The 22,402-nt window shown below is 44.8% G+C and overlaps 2 protein-coding genes across 6 annotated transcripts in view; one reads left to right on the forward strand and one right to left on the reverse strand.

Annotated features, from left to right (window-relative positions):
* The window catches only part of CLUH (clustered mitochondria homolog), a 32,377-nt gene extending 23,627 nt beyond the window's left edge, over window positions 1-8,750 (forward strand). For all 3 annotated transcript variants that reach the window (XM_052689173.1, XM_052689174.1, XM_052689172.1), the window contains exons 18-26: window positions 326-479; window positions 820-959; window positions 1,072-1,152; window positions 1,657-1,782; window positions 2,353-2,474; window positions 3,664-3,757; window positions 4,462-4,596; window positions 6,193-6,266; window positions 6,805-8,750. In XM_052689173.1, the coding sequence (XP_052545133.1) occupies window positions 326-479; window positions 820-959; window positions 1,072-1,152; window positions 1,657-1,782; window positions 2,353-2,474; window positions 3,664-3,757; window positions 4,462-4,596; window positions 6,193-6,266; window positions 6,805-6,973 (1,095 nt within the window). In that variant the 3' untranslated portion in view covers window positions 6,974-8,750. The remainder of the gene's footprint in view (window positions 1-325; window positions 480-819; window positions 960-1,071; window positions 1,153-1,656; window positions 1,783-2,352; window positions 2,475-3,663; window positions 3,758-4,461; window positions 4,597-6,192; window positions 6,267-6,804) is intronic.
* Window positions 8,751-9,675: 925 nt separating this feature from the next.
* PAFAH1B1 (platelet activating factor acetylhydrolase 1b regulatory subunit 1) overlaps window positions 9,676-22,402 on the reverse strand; it is a 28,824-nt gene continuing 16,097 nt past the window's right edge. For all 3 annotated transcript variants that reach the window (XM_052689177.1, XM_052689176.1, XM_052689178.1), the window contains exons 4-11: window positions 21,165-21,239; window positions 19,937-20,143; window positions 18,076-18,244; window positions 16,916-17,018; window positions 15,951-16,179; window positions 14,518-14,619; window positions 13,733-13,889; window positions 9,676-13,166 (exon numbers count right to left, since the gene is read on the reverse strand). In XM_052689177.1, coding sequence (XP_052545137.1) covers window positions 13,093-13,166; window positions 13,733-13,889; window positions 14,518-14,619; window positions 15,951-16,179; window positions 16,916-17,018; window positions 18,076-18,244; window positions 19,937-20,143; window positions 21,165-21,239 — 1,116 coding nt within the window. In that variant the 3' untranslated portion in view covers window positions 9,676-13,092. The remainder of the gene's footprint in view (window positions 13,167-13,732; window positions 13,890-14,517; window positions 14,620-15,950; window positions 16,180-16,915; window positions 17,019-18,075; window positions 18,245-19,936; window positions 20,144-21,164; window positions 21,240-22,402) is intronic.

A 22,402-nucleotide genomic window follows, 5' to 3' on the forward strand; every position in this document is an offset into this window, starting at 1 on the left:
TATGGGGTCTAATCCCACGACAAAGGCTTTCAAATCCAGTTCCCTTTAAGGTTAATTGATCGTGCATCTCCTGCCCAGTCTGAATTCCTGTCACTTGCTCTGACAGACAAACCATCTAGTGCCTTTGCATGCAGAGCTCCCAGCACACGCTTGTGGTGGTGCACACCTTCAGGGGACCCTTCAAAATGCTGTCTGCAAGCAGTGATACGTGAGCAGTTAGCTGTGATTGCACATGCAGAATTCCAGGCTCCTTTTCCTCTCTCTCCTTGCTAAGCACCTCTGAAAGTGGTGGCCATGACCTCCTGTCTTTTTTTGGTTCCTCCAGATACTGCTGAAGGAGTACAACTTTGACAACAGGCACAAGCCCACCTTTACAGAGGAAGACATTCTCAACATCTTCCCTGTAGTGAAGCATGTAAACCCTAAAGCCTCAGATGCTTTCCACTTCTTCCAGAGCGGGCAAGCAAAGGTTCAGCAAGGTACAGTTCCAGCCATGCCTCTGCCTCTTGAGGCTGCTGCTGATGGAAGGAAGAGCAGGGTGTGTGTGGCATGGCACATCCTCCACCTGCCTTCTGGTAGTTGAGGATCACGGTCTCTTAAGATCTGCTGTCTTGGAGGCCACCTGAAATGCACATCTGCTGTGGAGTCACCAGCTGTGAGCAAGGATGGATGCAGGACAGCATCCATCCTAAAGCTGCACACCCCACCGCTGTTTTTGCCAGTCATGTAGATCTTGCTTCATGTGCATCACTTCTCCCATTCTATGAAAGGTTATTTAATATGGGAACATACATGAATATATATATATATTTTTTTCAGGTTTCTTGAAGGAAGGCTGTGAGCTCATCAATGAAGCCTTAAACTTGTTCAACAACGTGTATGGTGCTATGCATGTAGAAATCTGTGCCTGCCTGAGGCTGCTAGCTCGTCTCAACTATATTATGGGAGATTATTCAGAGGTAAGCAGAGGGCTCAGGCAGGGTCCACTTGTCCTCTTATTTGTGTCTTGTGATTACTTGCTCAAGTGCACGACATCTGTGTGACTTGCTCTGGGCCTTCTGTTCTGCTTAGGCCTTAAGTAATCAGCAGAAAGCGGTGCTAATGAGTGAGAGGGTCCTGGGCATCGAACATCCCAACACCATTCAAGAATACGTAAGTATGGAGAGAAGAGCCCACCATATGTGCACCTGGGGTCTGAGAGCCTTAATTCACACCTGAATCTGGAAGACAGTTGCAGTTCTCTTCCCAGAATCCTCCATTTTCATCACAAGCTTCATGCTTATGATTTTGTAAGCTCGATATGAAAGTGTTTGCATTATAAGCACTGCACATGATTTGTCCCCACTGAGACGTTAGGGTTTTGTCTGCTGAGCATTTACACATATTCATTAATTCTTCTGGCTTTTCCCTTGGGCTTGTGCCAAAACCAAGAAATAGCAAGAACCCTCTGAAAGAGCACAGTCACAGCATCTTGTAAATACAGGTAAATTCTGAAATACATCTTAAGGTTCATAAGAGAGATTGAAGTGAAACGTTTCAACAGTTCTTTTATGTGGGTACTGCAGTGCTGTGACCAGCTGGGGAAGGGAGCAGAAAGGAGAGCTCGCGTTGATTCAGTGTTAAATCATGAATGCTGGATCTTGTCTTCCATTGTAGATGCACCTTGCTCTGTACTGCTTTGCAAACAGCCAACTCTCTATAGCATTAAACTTACTCTACCGTGCACGCTACCTCATGCTGTTGGTATTTGGGGAGGATCACCCAGAAATGGCACTCTTGGACGTAAGTCATCAATATCTTTGAGAATCTAATCTATAAAAGACTTGGAGTTAAAGCCACGCATACTGCTGGCTGTTTGAACTGTGTGTTGAGATGCTGCTCTTTTTTTTTTTTACCCACTGTAAAACTACCCATTAGTTGCTACCCATTAGTACCATTAGAGGAAGGGGAAAGGAGTATCACTCTTTGGCTTGGGAAGGTAGGCCTTCTTTCCCTTACATAAAATGGACTGGGTTCATGGAATCAGAGTGGTTGAGGTTTGAAGGGGCCTCTGGGGTCCATCTGCTCTGACCTGTCCCCTGCTCAAGCAGGTTGCCCAGGACCGTGTCCAGGCAGCTTTTGAACGGTCTAAGAAAGGAGATTCTTTATTTTTTCCTCTGTCTGCCTTATTTGGGCTGAGCTCCCAAGGAAGAAAATGCCGTATGTTATGTGCTAGAGATCCATGAGGACTTCTGGCCCTAAGTCCTTTCGAGCAGCAAAGCACCTTGATGGGAGCTGGGAAGCAGTAAATGTGTACTTGGAATTGATGTTTCTGAATGCCCGCTTGACTGCCTGTGTGCTGGATCTGTGCAGAACAACATCGGCCTGGTGCTCCACGGCGTTATGGAGTACGACCTGTCCCTCCGCTTCCTGGAGAACGCGCTGGCCATCAGCTCCAAGTATCACGGCTCCAAGTCTTTGAAGGTTGCCCTCAGGTGAGGCAGGGCGGAGCGCTGGGCTGAGTCCCCATGGAGGCAGTGAGTGCTCAGCGTTCGTCGCGTTGGCTCCGGCCGGCCTGTGTGCAGCTGTGCTCTTAAAGCAGGGGCCGTGTCCAGTGCCGGCTGCCGGCCCCACGGGGCGCTGGGCTGCCCGCAGTCATGGCCGTGCTGCAGCATCCTTGGTCTGGAACAGAGATCCTTGTTCTTAAGATTAATTGGGGGATCTGCTTAATGACTCAAAAATACGTCAGGATGAGCCTGACCCTCCCAGATTCTCAGGCATGTGGCAAGGGGGCATTGGAGAGCAATGCTCATGTAATTGTACTGGGAGACGAGCATGATGTGTGAACGCTTGTATGTAATTGCTTTGGCCCTCGGGGAGCTACCTTTGAGGAAACATCATTTGCTTCTGTCCTTCAACATTAAACCCTTTTATTTCACTAAAATACTGAGAGCTTTCTGTTTCCAAGGCAGTGCTGTGTGCTCTGTCCTTGAATACAGACCTGGCTCACAAACAAATAGTGGCCCATTCCTCATTACTACTAACACCTTGCATCCCATCTGTTCTTCATCAGAGTGAAAATAAATCTTACTAAGCACCCGCAAGAGTCTGATTTATTTTCTAGCAGCTGATGGATGTGTATTCTGCAGAAAGAATCCTTCCTTCTCTCAGTAGCACTGGGATGCTCGTTGAGATCCATCATTTCCCAGGGGGTATCACTGCCAAAAATAGAAGTCTTTTTTGTTCCATAAACATTAAGGAAGCAAAGTTCAAGCCAAATTAACACTCCCAACTGGAAGAAAAAAAAAAAAAAGGCAACTTGGATCCCAGCTTTGCCACTGTTTGCTGGTTGTTCCTGTGCTGGAAAACTGCCTTGCCTATGTTATATGCACCACTGTGACCTTCAGCTTTCCTGGGCACAGCCGGAAAAAATCCCAAGCTCAGTCTCTTCTTTGTCATGTTCCTTCTCAGCATTTCAACAATCCGGCCTACATCAGTGCAGTGTGTGAATCTGCAGCTGGGGTGGGGAAACACCAGGGTGCTGTATGTAGTCCTGCATTTGCCACCTTTACACTGCTGTTAAGACTTCTAGCCTAACCTTTGTGTTGCTGCTCATGCTCTGCATAGCACAGAAATGCTTCTTCATCGTTGAGGTACCTTTAAACACCTTTTTCCTTCCCTCAGCCACCACTTGGTAGCTCGAGTGTATGAGAGCAAAGCAGAATTCCGGTCAGCACTGCAGCACGAGAAGGAAGGCTACACAATCTACAAAAACCAGGTGAGGAGCCTCGTGCTGCTCATGTGGTGTTTTCCTGCTAGAAGCAAGGACCGACTGCAAACCAATGCCACAGCCTGAGCTCAGGGAGGCCTTTCTCATAAACAGCTCTGGCGGGTGCCAAGGACCCTTCTTTTGAAGGATGGGGCAGAATTGCTGTCCTGGTGGTGATGCCAAAAGTCTGTGCTGCAAGTTTGTTCCTGCTGTACCCATCACTGGACAGAACTTCTGGTAGTGGCTGAGCCCCATGTTCTGGCAGGGTATGGCAAGAGCTGGTTGATTGTTCCCACTGTGCATCAGCTCTCTTAATGCCGGCCCCAAACTAGTTTGGTTGTTGAGCTGTTCTGTGGGCAGTTCCCTCTCCTGCTTGGAGCCTCTGGTGATGCACAGTGAAACTTCTGCATCAGCCTGGGTCTGTCTGAACACGTCTGCAGCTGCACGCTGTGATTCAGTACTGGTGCTGAAAGCACAGCCTGGTGGAGGGGGTGCCTCTCGCCCTGCAGACATGCTTCTACTTGATGGAAAGGTGTAATTTTGACAACAAGGTTCCTACGCAAATGATTTTTAATTTTGTTTTTAAATGCATGTAGTTCTGATAGCTTTCTGTAGGGATGCTGAGCTGGCAAAGACAGGAGGAGTGCATCCCAGTTTGAGTCCTGTTCTGATTTGTATTGCATTCTTTTTTTCTTTCTTCTTTTTCTGATTAGCTTGGAGAACACCATGAGAAGACCAAAGAGAGCTCAGAGTACTTGAAATACCTGACCCAGCAAGCTGTCGCTCTTCAACGCACAATGAATGAGATCTACAAGAACGGCTCCAATGCTAACATCATGCCACTCAAGGTAACCTCATGCGACGAGAGCAATTGAGAACACTTGCTGTGGAGGCATATTGGTATGCTGGTGTTACTGAATGCAGTCTTATGCCTGAGCAGAGCAGGAACAGCTGTGCCAGTGCAGACACTTAGAGCAGGAGGTCCCTGCAAAGGCAGAGGGTCAGACACAACCAAGTGCTGTCAGGACAAAGTATTTGCCTACTCTGTTTCTGTGTACAGCTCTTCTGAGCTCAGGCAAGTGAGCAAAGCTGACTGCTTTGCGAGGGGCACCCAGGGGAATCCGACAGCCCACGCCGGGCGCTGTAGTGTGGGAGCCTGGAGCATCTGCACCCCAAAGTGCCGCTGCTCTGACTCACGGGCTGCAGGCAGGTTGCTCAATTAAAAAACACTTTGGTTTCCTCATCCTATTTGAGGGGGGAAAAGAAAAAGGCTGACATCTTCCCCTAGGTGCATTGTTCTCCTTCCGAGGACATTGTGATGAGCGGAGGCTGGGCAGCAGAGCAGAGCCGGGGGGGCTGCCTTGCCTTGACTTCCACGCAGCAGGAGCTGACTGCCCTTATCTGCAGTGCACCTGGCAGGTCCCACCAGCCTGTGTGGTGTTCCCTAGGGGAATGTGCAGTGACTTTTGGGGTGGGTGCTCTCCCTGCTGTGCTGTACATGAGTGGCTGCTGGAGCTCTGCAGGGCTGAGAGTGGGGCTTCCTGCTGCACAGTAACTCCCAGTAGGAAGGCAAAGCAGGATAAATCCCATGGGGCTGGTTGGGTTTTCTTCTCACTGTGTGGAACTGGGTAGACAAGTGAGGAGTTTATGGCAGAATGATTTGAGCTTAAGTACCTTGAACTGGGTAAATGGTCATGTCTAAGAGATGATATTTGGGTGGGAGGCTCAAATCCTTTAAATAGGAATGGATGCCTCGTTATGATGCTTGGAGGGGGGGGAAAAAGCAGGAAAGTGGAGTTGTTTGATTTCACAGTTGATGCAGCACGACAGCCCAAGAAGTAGCAGTGCTACTGAGAGACAATCTATCCTAGAAATTCATTTCTACCCTCGTCAGAGTGTTCAACTGTAGCTATGTCCCAGGGCTATTTGTGGTTGTGCACAGAGGCACAGGTGCTCTGTAACCACAAAGTGCTGTGGGACTTTTGTCCCAAAACCACGGTAAGGGAATTATTCTTTGCCTGGGGCAAGGATGATGTATGTGCAGAGAGACATGAGAGGCACTGTTGTGAAACCAATTATCTGAGACTGCCCTCGTGATGGACTGACCGCCCACACTGTGAGCTTGTTCCTCTGTTCATGTGCGAGTAAGTAAATCCCTAATGCCACTTGCTGTAAGAGAGCAAGGGGCTCTGAACTCGTAGAAGTTGTTACCCTAAGTGCTGGAAATCTAAACTTGCCTCTTTTTAACTCAGGGCTGTGGAGAGGTACAAAAACAAGTGCTGTGCCACTTCACAACTATGAGGCGGCCACGGGAGCTGTCTGTACGCACTGCCTCTTCTAGAGGGGGAAGGAAGGTTGTTGCTCAGTCAAGATATGCTCAGGAGCTCTGTGTTGTTCTGTCTGAATTTTGACCTCTAACCCTTTTTTTCTGTCTCATGCCGTAGTTCACAGCTCCCAATATGACCAGTGTCCTGGAGCAGCTGAACATTATTAATGGAATTCTCTTCATTCCGCTAAGGTAGAGTGTCCTAACTCACAGCTTTACCAATCCGGCGTTCTTTGTGTGCAGTCTTTGTGCCATGGCATAAATACCATGAGATGGTATAAACCCAGTGCTTCCCTTTACCTTGAGAGTCATTCTGACCCAAGATGTAGTTCCCAGAGGTTAGGTACCTCTTGCTTCAAGGTGAACCAGTCCCCTGAAGTGATCTGCTGTCATCAAACCTAAAATCCAGACCTGCTCCATGCATCTTAAGGAAATTGGTCAGACTTCCTTGAGAACTGATGTGCCCATCAGTGGCCAAGACCACAGTGTGCAGCTCTGCCCATGGGTTGCTCACAGAGCCCATTGGAGCTGTTCTCAGCCTGTCTCCCTGGCAGTGAAAGGGTTCTTCTGTTCAGCTCCGTTTGAAAAGCAGGAGGTCACTGCCCATAAGAAATGAAGTGAGTGACACTGCCAGCTGTAGCAAGCAGCAGGGGCTGCCTTTGTCCCTGTGTTTCACTCCATTCCTAAATCTGGTCTAACATTAGTTACCGTTCCTGGTTTTCCCACTCAGCCAAAAAGACTTGGAGAACCTTAAAGCAGAGGTGCAGAGACGCCAGCAGCTCCAAGAAAGCATGAAAAGTGGCGAACAGCTGGAACCAGAGGACAGAGCCGGGGAGGATAAAGAAGCGGAGCCAAGCATGCCTTCTGCTGCCATCCCCTTAACACAGAGCCCTGCTTAATGTGTACCTCGCTTAAAAAAGTTAAACCACCCTTTTCTGAATCTGAACCAGGGTCTTGGACTCCCCTGGAGCAGCTCCTTTTTTTTTTTTTGACAATGTTATTGCACTGGTACAATTAATACACAATGCAAAGAACTAATCTGAGAAATGTAATCTGTCTGACCGAGCTTGTGTCTGCCACGCAAAGGGGGCAGGGGCCAGGATGCAGCAGCATACGAAAGACCCATCCTTGGTGAGCACAGCCAGCGGCTGTTGTGCCTGTGTGTGTGTACGTGTGTGTGTGCACATATCATCAGTTATTTCTACTCTGTACATATGAATTCCAAATGAACTGTCTTGAGCTATATAACATTTCTCAGGTCATTTTTATGTTGACTAAGTACTCAGCTTTGCTAAAAACCAGTACAAAAAAGCCCCTAACCACTCCTCAGCATTCTTGTAAAATGTGGATTTCCAAGCCAAGAGATTCATTTCCCCTCACTCCTTGTCCCAATTTGTGCTAAGAAAAATGAAGCAGCCATATTTGTATCATTGAGATGACTAAAGCCTGTAATGTGAGTAAGTGGGGAATGTACAGCATTTTCTACATCAGGATCTAGAGCCATTGGATTCCTTTAACCATTTTTTCTACTTTTGGTTGGCAGTTTGGCAGGTCAGGGTATTTTTTTTTTTTTTTTTTTTTTTTTGTAACATTCATGTTCTAATTGTCAAGATATAGAGATAAATATATATATATATAAAAATATATATAAATATATATATGATACTCACAGTTCCACCTCTGCTCTGCTTGCAGCTGAGTAACAGGATACTGTACCCAAAGAGTGAGGGCTGGGTCTTGATGTTCAAAGCGCACAAACTTCCATTCCAGCGGAAACCCAAGTGCCTGGGAGAGACTGGTAATGGCAGCATCCAAGGTCTGAGAGAGGAGCTAACAGTGGCCCTATTAACAGAGGGGAGAACAGGGGAGGAGAAGTCAGAAATGGGGACTTGATCTTATCTGAAATAACCGTAACCCAGAGCGCATTGCTGTTAACCCCACTGCCAAATGAAACTGAATTGGAATCACAAGTGTCGCACAGCCTGAAATTGCTGGGCTTTGGGGTGGGGCAGCGTTCTCTCCCAGCACTGAAACCTGTGGCCATTATCTTGGTAACGAGTATCTTTGCACACTGGGCTTGAGATTGTCCCCAGGGGAGTTTCCATTGCTGGCAATGGATGTTGCTTTTAAATGAGTATGTCTGTATTCCCCCCTCTGCACCACGCACATCCCATCGTCACTCGATGCAGGCTCCCGGCAGCGCTGGTCACGCAGCAGGTCAGAGTTCACCTCTGCAGGCCCTGGGATGCCGACGGAGCAGAATGTCCTTTTTTCCCCAACGGATCGAGCTGTAGAGCAACTTGTGGTTGCTAACGCACCCTGCACTGTGCTGGCAGAGGAGCCCAGGCTCTCATTCTGTCTGTCACAGCCAAGTACTCTGTGCTAATTTGCATCGCTTCTTTTACTGACCTTCTGGAGAAACAAGTGCTGTCACTGTGCTCTGTACCTCGGGTTCCTGTACAGCACGGCAGGTATTTGTGAGGGGAGCAAGGCGAGGTGGGCGCAGCGCTGAGGCATTAGGGGTGAAGCAGGAGGAGGCTTCTGCAAAAGAACTTGCTCCTATAGGAAAAATCTGAGTTCCATGGAAAGCAATCAATAAATGACTACAGTGCATCTTTCCTACAAGAATCTTCTTTCACTAGTGTGTTTTAGTCCATTAAAAGCTTTTGAAACTAATCTGAGCGCTATCGGTTTCTTTGCCATCCCGGAGCTGGATAACGGCCTGCCCGCTGGCAGCAGCACGCGGTTGCAGCGCAGCCCTCTCCTGCAATGCATCACTTTTTTCTCCTGAGCCCCTTTTGTACCAATCAGGAGACGAAGGGAAAGAGGGAATTCTTCCCCATCCCACGCCTAGCAGCCACACGCAGCGATGTGCCTCGTGGTGCCTCTGGGCTGGCACATCTCTGCTCCTTGGGGCTCCCCCCAGCGCTGCCCTCGCAGCCCTCAGCTTGCACAGAACGAAGCTGCAGGGCGCTGCGTTCGGTCTCCCCGCAGTGAGGTCAGCACTTCCTTGTGCTTCTGTCAGTGACAAAACGCGCCCGCTGCCCTTTGCTACTGACCATTCGTAGGCAGCACACGAGCCAAGGAGAGCAGCGCAGCGGGAAAAGCACGCAGCGGCTGCAGCTCACCAGCAGGGCCGCCCCGCGCCGCCGCCTCAGCCGCGCTCACAGCGCTTTTCTGAACAACACCGGCAAGGAAAGCTGCAGGGGCCGCCCGCTGAGCCCCATCGCTGCTGTGCGCCGGGCCACCCATGAAAGCAGCTTCCGAAGTCAGCGTCCGTCCTCACAACACCTGACCGCGGCGCTCGGCAGCAGAGCCCTGGCACAGCGCTGCGCGCGCCCCGCCTGCAGCACCGCCTGCAGCACCGCCTGGGCTGAAGCAGGGCAGCAGAGCGGGTGTGCAGCAGCAGCATTGGTTCAACATTCTAACTTCTGCATCCAAGGAAACGAAAACACATCTAGTTTTATATGCATTTAATAGTTTACCAATTGGTACAATAAGATTTTTTTAATATGCAGAAAACATGAATAAATTTTGTTTTACACAGTCTGAGAGCAACAAATCTTAACTGTAAAACACAGAGCAGTATTATATACATTCCTTTACTATTTTTTGTTGTTTTTTTTTTAAATCGTGTCAATATCTTTAGTTAACTCCTACAGTCTGGGAACTGTTTTCTCCAATTGCAACCTGTATCATCATCTTTATGGAAAAAAATCAGCGTTTGCCTTCAGGCCAATGTCAGGACCAGCTCCTAAGTGTCGCTAAGTTATCTTCAGGGTGAGTCTGGGGAAGCCTGAGCGCCAGGCAGGACAAAAAGCAGCTACTTACGTGACACAGTGAAAAGATAGAAAGGCCAGTTGAGCCCAGGTGCGACTCGGACATCCACCCCAACCTTCCCCACTCCTAACATCTTTATCCCTACCATTTTATGCACGCATTCTTTGCTAGAAGATTCTATTGACTTCTTTTTTTAAATGCACTGGACTTAACGTACAGTTGGACAGCAAATAACTCATTCTAAGTGCGTTTTCCCTTCACTCAACTTAGTATCTTTTCTTTATATTCAAATCATTAAAAGGATTATCAAGCCACCACTGTCTACAGAAAAGGAAAAAAAACGAACAAAGTCTCTTTTTCTTTTAAATAGCTTTCACACGAGGCAAAAGCTATTTAAGAGTGCTAGCGTCAGGCAGCTCACGTAAAGACAGGGGAGCGCAGAGCAGCAGTGCTGACAGCAGCCACAGCTCCCCAGCAGCACGCAGCCCAGCACGGCCCACTGAGCTCCGGCTGCCCCTCGGTGCCCGGGCGCACCATTGGTCACACCACACACAAAAGCAGGACGGTTTTCTTAAGTCTTCTAAAGTGCAAGATGCGATAAAACATCACCTCCAGATCACGTCTGAACCACAGTAAACGTTGCACTTTCGAGAACACATCTAAGACTTCCTGGGCACGTTACACGAGTGTGGCACTGGAATGTCTGTCTGTTAAGCCAAGCAGCAGTCTGTACGGTCTGTGTGCAGCATGGTTTGGATGCAGGTGTCTTTTAAGCAATGCCGATTTTAGAACAGAGTGACAAAGTAGCAGTGAACCTCTTCAACCCCCAACAGTTTGCAAACCAGACCAGTAGCCTCGGCATATCACAGGAAAGGCACAGCATCAGGCAGCTGACAGAACACCGCAAACAGTGGAAAAGTTCAACACAGCGTAACACCACGGAGCAACACTGCAGAAGAGCCTCACAACCCCACCTCCTGCCTTGTGGGCTCGGGTTTTGTTTTTGTCTAAACAGGGCTTTCGCTTTTGATCCGTTCAGGACCATCCCTGAGATTATTCACTGCTCATTAAAGGAGAAGGCTGCAAATTGCATTGCAGAAATACTCACAGGGCGCTTCGCACAAGCAATTAAACGCTGCTTTACGTTCGTTAGTTCTTTCCTCCTGCAAACAGCCCTATGCTACAGCGAAAAACGCAGCAGGCAGTTTCCACTTAATAGGTACCTTTAGTTTCTCAGTCATGTTTATGAATTATGAAAACCACAAGTGTGGTTTTCATACTTAAATCAAGTTTCTGGGCTCTATAGGGAGCTGAACTGACCGACTCCTTCACCACTGCAGTGCGCTGAGGAACCTTAAGATGCGCTGCTGTGTATCTGAGTTCCTGAACAGCACACAGCAGCAAATTCTGCCAGTCCGCACAGCTAATGAAGATAAAAATGCTTCATCTCTGCATGCCTAATGCAGGAACACACTGGGAAAGACATAAGCCACTGGATTTGAGAGGATTGCCTGAATCTTACACTGGCTCCAAACCCCACACATCAGAGCCCCATTTCCTCACCGCTTCCAGGGGCAGCTCTGCACCGCAGCAAACTGGGCTCTGCCTGCACACCACGGGTCCTCCTGGGGCAACTGTAGGAAATCAACACCGCATCCCGCACACCTCGGACCGTTACTTTTAAAAGGGACAGTTTTAAAAGCCGTGTATTAAACAACATGAGTAAAAAAGCACAACTTCACCTGTTAAAATGTCAGACCAGTATTTCATCATAGCGGAAATTTTAAAGGGACGTTTTAAAAGACGTGGTTAGTTCAGTGAGTACGGGAGTTCTTGGTTCTCTCTAATGGAATTTGTCACTGAATGCTGATTAAAACATTAATTTGTATTTTCTTTCACTTCAACCAAAGTATGTAACTCCAGGGATATGCAAATTAAAAACTGACTCTACCCGACAAGGCAAAACACCAACGACCAAGTTGGGCTGCTTTTTGTAGACAGGACTTGGTTTCTAGTTGCTCACTTGACAGCATAATTCCCCCAGCCGGGCTCCGTTTTGCTGACGGCACTTCCAGTATCAATTTGTATCTGCCATTACAATCCGATGCTCAAGGTATTTAGTGCTTTCTTTAGAGCCTTTCAATACCATACCCAGAGATATTTCTTCATACGCAAGCCACAGTAAGTTTTTATTTAAGCCACACTGCCTTGTCAAGGTGGAAATAACCTCATATTCAAAAGGGTTCCCAAGGAGGCATTAAAGAAACCGAGAGCTTCGTATATCCCAACCTCCTGCCCGCCAACGTAAGGGAAGTGTACTTGGATACTGTCGTGTAATAGGAATTGCACATCTCTAACAAACAGTGAAAGCAAACAGCAAGTTGTACCACGGCAGTCATTGGGGAGATTCAGCTCTATTGGAAATCAGATCACTAAATGCTAGTGGGATGGACAACTCCTCCTGGAAGTTCAAACAGCAATAAAAAAAAACTGAAAAAAACCCCACATTTAAACTTAGTTTAACAGCACAGTTTAACCACTGAATGTCCAAATAAAAAATAAATACATTTATCACATCAGCTGCTACTAGGATTTGTTGTCTTATTTCAGGTTTACAGTTAGTCATATAAATATACCAACCCTTGCGCGATAGGAGGCCAAAACAAAGTGTATTCTGTTGATTTGGCAAATGTTTCATGACAAATGTTCCAAAGTTTAATTCATTTCCATTAATTACATATAAGGTTCAGAAGATTCTGACTTGCAGCCTTATTATCTAGTACTCTTAGAGAAGATTTATTAAGCACACTTAAGTGATGTTACATAGATACACATTTCTGAAAGAGCCCTACAAAACCTTTCCCAAATGAGGTCACCAATTCAGGCACCAACAGACAGCAGAAAGAAAAACAGGTATAATTATCCGACACAGAACGACACTGTCAACTATTCAGTTAAGTGCCCTATTTCAATCATCAAACTTCTGCCTTCTTAGGTCTGATGTGACCAATGCCAGCCCATGTTCTTAAACCTATGGTACTTCTAGACAACGTATGTAAATTTACAGTATACAATTTGGATTCACCATGCATGAATACTTTGTGTGTAACATTTAATAAGCTCAATCTACATCCAGAATAATTTACATGAAAGGACAATATTTATTTAAACAGAGCTCAATGGGTAACCATGGTATCTGAGTGCATCCAGAGGAGAAAGGGGTCAAATGTGAAATCAATCAACGGCACTCCCACACTTTTACTGTTTGATCTACACTTCCAGTAACCACATATGGTGCCGTCTTGTGGAAATCTGCGAGGAAAGAAAAGGTACATTAAGAACGAGTGGAACAGTTTCACTCTCACTGAATGCCATTACTTCTTCCCCAAAAGCAATACCAGCTCAAAGATTAAATCTCAAAGCTCTGCAAGTTTGTAGTTCTGAAGGCAAATCCGCTGAGGGAGAATATAAAGAAATTTCTTTTCAGGTTTGTAGAAAGGGGGGAGCTAACAGCTGCCAAGCTGGTAATGCCAGGAATTCAAGTTCAACACTTTCTCCTGGCTTTTACTTTTTCCCCCTTGCTCACAACCCTCCTCCTTTTGGTCAGCAAGTGTTTCTAACACAACGCTCCCCAAATCCCTGCACACTCAGCAGTGAAAGTCCAGAACACTCTGGCAGTTAGCATCTTTATCTCATACACAACAGTGGCAACAGAAAATTCCAGAACACCTGAAATTCTTATCTATCACTATTTGATTAAAATACAGCACCAAACATCATGGGAATCCTAGAACGTGGATGCCCAGCTTGGTCCTCAGCTGGTAAAGATGCAGAAGAAGTTCTGTATTTTGCATCTAGTGCTGGGGAACAATACATACCCAAAGAGGTAACAAAGTGTTCGTGCGCATTGAGGGTTTTCATGCATCGTTTGTTCTTGAAGTCCCAGACACGTAGAGTCTTGTCATCAGCACAGCTCAAAATAAACTTTCCCCCAGAATGGAACAGAACGCCACGTACCCAGTTATCATGGCCCACCTTATGCACAAGGAGACATCAGTGAGCAGATGCATGTTTAAGGTCAAACAGACTACAGTTTATACTATGGCAAGCCGAGTAACTCTGTGCCCTTCGCCTGCAGTGACAGCATTTAGCATTCCAAAACTACTGGAATTCAACGTTTATCTTCAGTTTCTATTATTACATGCTTATCAACACTACCAACGATGTGAGTTCCTATCCTTGAAGGCAAGCAAACAGGAGTTCCCATGTGATCTGCACTGATTCTCTTCCTCACCCCCTGCAATAACGGCCAGTTCAGTCAGAGCACAGGCTGGAAAGCAGCAGCCTGCAGGACAACCACACTGAAAGAGCAACATTTTACTGACGACAATATTCAGCTGATTACCAGCAACCCCACAGGAAAGGCAAGTTCCTTTCCAAGAAGTACACCACAGTACTCCTGCATTCATACTACATATTTTGAGATTTACCGTTTCTTAGCAACAAAAGCTGAAATACAGAAGCCATTAAAACTGTATTTCCAGCACACGTCTCATTTCAACAGCTCTAACTGCTGTTCAAAACAAACATGCAGACAGCTCACTCCATGAAAGCTGGCGTTACACATGCAGCTATCACCAAAGAAAAACACCACCAAACTTACAAGTGTCATAAGGCACATGCCAGTGCTGATGTCCCACATCTTTATGGTCTTGTCTCTGGATCCAGACAGCAGAAAAGGCCCAGGTTTACCACTCTTCTTAGTCTACAGAAAATTATGTATTCATTATGGCACATAAGGGGGAAGGAAGGGAATAAAGCAGATCTTAAGTGCTGCTATTACTTAGAAAAATTAGACAGTATGATAATTAATTAACAGCATATAGACAAACAATACCAAAGCTGGGATTCACAGCCATTCTGTTACTAGTAGTAAGAGAAAAAAAAAAAAGGAATTAAAGCTATTTAAACAGATTGTTTATGTCCCGCTGATATACCAAGACAAATGAAATACTCTGAATCCAAGCTTTCCACCTGCAAGACATCTAATTCAAATACACCAGTAGATACAGACCAACTAGAATCACACATCTCAGAACAAAAGCATATGAAGTTCAGACATACCTTCATGTTGTCATCCTTTACATAAAGTAATGAAGTCCCACCGTTTCGGTAAGTCCCTACTCTGAAATTATCTCCATTTGTAACCATGCCAAGCAGGAACCCGAGACTCAGTTCCCAGAACCTGAACTTTCAGCTGTGATGCGAACTTTAACTTGCTCCTTGCCCAAAGCCAAGTCCTACAGAGTGATGTATGCAGCCATCAGACCAGCAGAGGGCAGGAGACACAGCGCGTCACGTAACGTCCACTGCTCCAGGAAGCAAACTTTTGGAATTTACATTTCACTGTTTTTAATAGAAAGACTGTAAGGAATTTTTAAGGATGCAAGCAAAATTTGACTGAAATAATCTGTTCAGTCCATGAGTAGACAAGTTCCTGCCTCTTTGTTACGGTTTTCTTAAGCTTGACATTACTTTCTTCTACACTGTCAGCCTCAAAAGGAGACCTGTGCGAACCTCTGGTTTTCAGGATTTGGTAACCAAGCCAAAGAACGTTCATCCATGCCAAACACGTGGAGACTTTTAACAACGCTTCCTCATATCACTTTGCACACAGGAAACTGAGGTCAAAGCTTAATTTAATTGCAACAGCAGTTTGAATTACGCCCAAGGTAGCTTCATTTCTGCATTTTTAACTTGCTATTCCCCTCCCCACACCTTGCCTTGCCAGGTAACACAAACATCACGAGGATTAGCTGAGCTGCCTTTCACACTGCTTCATGGAAGTATGTAGTGCAATTCAACCCGCCAACATGGTCAGAAACAGAGCCTCTCTCTACACGTCCCTTTCATTAGTGCATAGGCAGGGCCCTACTGTTAAAACACAAGAGCACAGTGCCTACAAAGCCAAGCTGGGTTTAATGGTGCAACACATATAAGCAGCAACCACCACCACTCAAAACACCCACTATGCCGGCCAAAGGCTTTGAGAACAAAACTTACGAGTTGTGTATTTATTATCACTGGAAACATTACCTCTGATCCTGTAGCTTCTGATATGGTGGAGTACGAGCTCTCGGGAGCCCAGGAAATGCATTCTACCACATGCTCATGTTCTCGGAGCTCAGCTTTGCATTCCTTTGTTGCTACCACCCAAACACGCACCGTCTGGTCATTAGAACAACTGGCAATTAAGGTGCCATCCTGGTTAGGCCGCACCATGCGCACCCATTCTCTGTGACCCGTGAAAGTCTTCACACAGTAACTATTCAAAACAGAGCAATACAGAACGACATATAAGCACTGAATAAAGCCACCACACAATGCCTTGGATGCTTAAGGACACTTGATCCCCTCTCAGAAGTTAAGCTTTAGCAGGCCTATCAGTCCTGGCTGATGTACAAGGCCGTGAAGCAGTTCATGGGGAGGAAGCTCATATGAAAAAAAAAAAAAAAAAACAACAAAAAACAGTTAAGAGCCAGCAAATACTTTTTAAGGGAGAAAATGGGAGGCTGCTGACATCCCAACCTGGCTAAATAGGTATTTTAAGAACACACAGATTTCACAAATCATTCAGATAGCCTTTACACTCCACCTGGAGTAAATGGATGGATCAGAGAGACTACTGAATAATGAAACAGACAAAAAAAATCTTCCCGGGTCAAGAAAGACAGCAGATTTCTGCTTCCATTTGTCACAATCCCTTCAAATTTGCTATTAGTCACTAACTTCCTACCCGGTCTTGAGTTACACTGATATATATATGTATATATATATGTACATGTATATACATATACATATACACACACACACCCCATAGCTCCCAGAAAGATAAAATCAGATACTTTTAGTGGGTGGCTACTAAAACCCTGCACTTACTGACTTAATGCAGGACCCCTCCATTGACACCTGTGTCAAGGTGCACGTGGTACACTTCCTATTACACGTATTTTTCTGCAGGTTTTCTTTAGGCAGTGATGTTCACCCAGAACTGCACTCACCCTGTCTGGACTTCCCACATTTTGATAGTTCTATCCCTCGAGGCAGAAACTATATGATCTCCATTGGGCATGATGGCTACCGAAGAAACATTATGATCATGGCCTGAAAAGAAAAGCAAGTTTTTATTAAGTGCTACTGCAACACTGTAATATTCACACAGGACCTGCCATTCATTCATTTTGGTCAAGAAGCTACAGCAGAAGCCCTTAGCGTGCTTCATGGAATAACCACGGAACAAAAGCCTGAAGTTTTACAGAAGTCATTGTATTTTCAGAAACCATGCAGTCCAGCCATTGAGCAGCTTCTAGGATTGTCTCAAAAAACATCTTTCAGGTGTTTTAAAAACAGACCATCAGCACTGCAAGCACTGCTTTGTAACAGTTGCCAAACCCAGCAGCTACTATGACTGCATTTGAAATTACCAGATAAGTCTGATTACAGTGTCATGATGCATCACTCTGATGATGTTTCAAAGGAAAATAGGTCTTTTTCTTTGGTGTGTGTGTTTATTGTTACAAAAATTCTCAAACATTATTACTGCTCATCACTTCTACAAGATGATATTGAAGTAAGATAAGCAGAAATGTTCTTATATTAAGACCACAGAACAAGTTGCTGTCAATAACTGAATCCATGTGGTGGTTGTTTCACTTCCCATTTCTTCCCGTATGGCTTTTGATTCTAATGCAATGGGTAACTCATTTGACACCAGACAAGTCCGAAGCAGGACTGCACAGTATACAGAGAACACTTTCCATCCTGTTTCCTTCCTGAGTCAGCACATTCTGGAAACAGAGGGGTGCAGATGAAGACAGCTCTCTAGTGATTTGACAGTACAGTTTTTGTTATCTAGTAAGCATTTAATTTTCAGTGCTCAGCTCCTCTTATTTGCCATTTCATTTCAGTATCATTATGGGGTGCTTCCCCACAGCGCTGTGCATAGCAGATCTGAGAGGCTGTTTCATTCCACAGACACTGAACGTATACTCCATTTTACAGAACACTTTAAGCATTAAGAATATCCCCTTTCTTTTAAGTAAAAGTCTGGTTTATTTCCCTTTCCACATCTGCAGTTTTTCCTCATTCATAGAAGCCAAAACACCAAAACAAAACAAAACCCACCTCTATTTTACAGACTGTAATTTCCTTTAAACCTTACCATGCATAGTTCTGATGCACTCAAAGCCCTGGAAATCCCATAGCTTAATGGTCATATCAGCAGAACAGGAGGCCAACAGTTTGCCAGTGTGGTCAAAAGAAATATCTTGCACAGAGTCTGTATGCCCCTTAAGGGTTCGTTCGAAGTCTCCTGTCTCATAATCCCACACCTAACGAGCAAACAAAAAATCCATTAGCAGTAATATATTATTACTCCCTGTATTCTCCAGCCTTACATTTGCACTCTGCAAACCAGTCTGGCACCTTATCCAATAATTAAACGAGCAAGAAACAAAGACAGACAGACCTAAAAAAGCCTATGAGCGTTGTAAAAAAAAGCACTGTGTTAATATGATCATTCCCTGTATATCCTACACATCTTTCTCTATTGTTTCCTCAGCGCTGGTACACAGCCTGTTTTCAGTTAGTGGGAGAAGCACCTCCAACAACTCCCCCTGCTCCTTTCTCGTGGTTTCAGAAGCTACTCACTGCTTCAGAACCAAACAGCAAACACTTGGTCTACTGCAGGGCAACAGCCAGAATATCTCAGTTTAGGGATGAGACCACAGATCACAAGTCTGACACACTCATATTAGCAAGATCACAGAATTTGGAAAAGCTTCAACAACTGTCAGCAGTTAAGTAAAAGATAGCATGAAGTCCCATTCCCTCCTCCTAATTAAGTTAATCTTCCACCATCTAACCACAAACAAAAGCCTTTGAAACAAAACAGACTTTCTACAGACTGTATTGCGGGTCTCCAAACACAAAATTAGGCATTTTTAATTATATCCTGAATAAAACAAAAATGTCCACCATCAACAGTGAAAGAATCCATCATCCCCAGCAGATTTCAATCTCTGGGAATGGAACAGTGAGATCATGCTCTGCAGCTAGATTTCAATAGTACAGATTCATTCACAGTATCCATAAGAGTAAAGAAACAACCAAACCAGTCAGGCTCCCCTGAACCATCCAACCAGCAGAGAGCTGTCTCTGCAGCAGAGGACCCAGTCTGCCTGAAGAAAAAGAAGAGAAGACTACGCTTCCTATCTGCCACAGAAACAATGGTATAAGGTTTCTCCTTAACTGTGTCTGATTGCCACTTTCTAAACCTTCTCCAGCAGGTAGCCACTGTCAGAACAACTCACATTTCTAAGCATATTATTTTCTATACTTTTCAACCTTTATCAGGACAACATTTTCCCAAATAGTTTTCAAAGCGGCACAGATGGCAATTTCTCTTAAACAGTGACATTGAGAGAGCAACAAAATGCACAATCACATCGTTACTTGGTGCTAAAATGAGAAATCACTTGCCTACCACAATAAATCTGTTCTTGTCATTGTACACTGCAAAGAAGGTGCATGAAGATCATTTAGAATTACTGAAAGTCTCTCCCAAAACTCACAGCAACTTCATGGGACATGCATGTGCCACTTAAAATAAAAGGAAAGAACTGTTCTTCAGTTAAGGATACAGCTGCACAACCACTCTACCTAAGCCTTAAATGACTTGAGGAAACCATCCTCCTCCCTCTCATCTCTGCACTGGCCCTCTATGCCACTTTCTCTTACTTAGCAGTCAAAATGCATTCCTCCCACTGTTCATTGTTCCAGTCCCTAACCCACAGTAGCTCAAGAATTTCTTTTCAAGAGCAGTAAAACACGCGTGCACATAGCAACTGAACCAGCATAAAACCAAAATTCACATATTACATCAGGAATCATATTTGAAATAACTGTCCCTAACGAAGCTAAAGCAGAATCCGAAGCAATCATCAGTACAACACACATTCACCATGACACGCTGGTGCTACATACTGATCTGCTTCGTTTAATGTTCTCCAGCAAGCACATACCTTTATTGTGGCATCCTCTGAAGCAGAAACCATTACACTGAAAACCGGATGGAAAATTACTCGAGTGACAGGACTCCTGTGTCCACTCAAAGCATACTTCTCTGGAGGACGAGGGATCCACTCCTTAGGGTCTCGTTTCTGACCAAGAGGTCCACCTGATGTAAATTCTTCCTTAGCTTCATTCAGCTTCGATTCCAATTCCATTACCTAAGTTTATGGATTTTAAAGAGACCATTTACAAATAGCCTTACCCAGACGTAAGCCATCTGTAGTCATTAGTACCCCAAACACTAACAGGCTTCCAAACTCATCATTTAGCCCAGACTGCACACATCCAAAACAGCTAACAACAAGCTATAGAGCTGATATTTCTGAATTAAAAAACAAAATTCACACCTAAGTTAAGCCCTTATTCTCCTCCAACTTCCCAAACACCTTTGGCAAGAAAATAAAGCTCCATCAAAACATATCACCTAAACACTGTGCAAAGATGTACAAGCAACTGACTCAAAAGGAATAGGGCTTTTGTGTGTGTTTCTTGCTTATTTGGCACTTCTGATGAACTACTGAAGGAATTTTTGTTAACAAAAACGTATCCTACTACTGCAATTTGCTTTTTTGTATCCCTGAGATGGTGTGCGTGCTAACTAAGAGCAGAGAAACTGAATGTGTGATACAATCTTACATATACTGACCTCTATAATAGATAGGCCATTACTGTTGTTACGCTTTGATTTTTAAGGCTTTTAATGCCCTCCAGACCCACTGAAGCATTTCTAAAAAGAGTTCTGTACCATCCATTCGCGGAAGAATCACATGCTGTAGTGCACTGCAGTTAATGGTTTCTTCCCTTTAACATAATGGCCAAAGACAGCAGCAGCAAGGGTTGCCTCTAACCAAGTTAAGCCTTCTGGAGACAGTTATTCAGCCTTTCCATTCACAGACTGCCTTAGGGCACATCTTTCCTTTTCCGCCTCAAATTGTACATACAACCCATAAACTGAAGTAAACAAATGTTCTTAAAGAAATTGAGAGGACGTTTCTGCTAGCACTAAGATGGACAAAGACTTGCTACAACATGGACATCGCTATTTTCCCCTGCTCAAGTCATGCAAATTAATCTTTTCCCTCCTGAGAAGGAAAAAAAAATGTAACATTCTGCTCCCTGATGGATGTTGACTCTTGTTACAACTTTTGATACAAGTAAATCTATCAGATCTCTACCTACCTTCTTTTGTAATCTTATAACCGATGTCCATTTCTTCTCCAGAAGTCCGGCATACTTCTTATCTAACTCTTCATTCTGGGTGGGAGTGTTTAAGGAAATCGTAAGTTATATGTCCAAAGCCTCTACAAGTAGCACAAACAGCTCATTTCACAGAAAAATCAAACAGAAGACCATGATCAGCTTTACTAACAAAAGGGAACAACTGTACTTCAATACTTCAACCCAACTATCTCCAGAGAAGCAAGATACAGTGAAATACAAGCCTCCAGTAAATGACGAGTTTAAAAATTAAATTGTAGGAAATGGCTGGTCCAGGTCACCAGCATCTCTCTACCCTGACAAGAACTGCTTAACAGGAGCTGGTCAGAGCCGCTACCCGTTCAGCCTCGCCCTCCTACTACATCATTAACCAACCAGCGTGCACACAGCAGTCACAGGAATGGTTTAACTACTGACCCAAAGGCACTCACAAAACAAACAAGGTCTCTTCCACCTTCAACAAAGTACAAACCCTCTCACTCAAAGCAAGGTCAGCTGGAACTGCTCAGGACACGTCCACACACTTACTGAATACGTCGAGGGAATGACTCCACAACACGTGAGCCTGTTCCACTGGTCAGTCAAAAGGTTTTGTTTTTAAAGTTTCACACTAAATTCAAGTGGAATTGCTATGTTTCCATTTCTGCCCACTGGCTCTTGTTCTGTCATCAACCAGAGCCTACTTCTGTTTTCTTTACACCCTCTTATCAGGTATTTACAAACAACACAGGATATCCCTTGAGTCTCCTCTTCTCGAGGCTAAACAGCCCCAGCTCTTACAGCCAGTGTCATCCTTGTCTTTTACTGGACTTCAGTAACTCCATGTCTTTTTTTTTTTTTTTTTTAAATACAGTCTTTATCATTTTCCTTATACCTTCACATTGCCTTTCATTAACTTTGCTTTCCAGCAGCTTTCATCTTGAAAGACCTAGGCCCTCCCAGGATCACTGTACAAACCAGTGGTAGCTAGAGAGAAAATAAGATGAAGTCTATGCCTCAGTCATGAGTAGAAGATAGGGAGTTTTACTCAAAACTCTTTAAGCCATCTGATAATTTTAACTGTATTGTAAGACAATAAGCTATGCAGGTGTACTACCTCCAGTACTAACTGCATGTGCTAATAGGTAGACAACAGGCATACATGTTCACAACAAATGCAAATACTACAACATTACGAGCTCTTTACTTAAAATATACCA

Source organism: Tympanuchus pallidicinctus, unplaced genomic scaffold, assembly GCF_026119805.1.
Source record: "Tympanuchus pallidicinctus isolate F22 unplaced genomic scaffold, pur_lepc_1.0 scaffold24, whole genome shotgun sequence".
Lineage (NCBI taxonomy): Eukaryota > Metazoa > Chordata > Aves > Galliformes > Phasianidae > Tympanuchus > Tympanuchus pallidicinctus.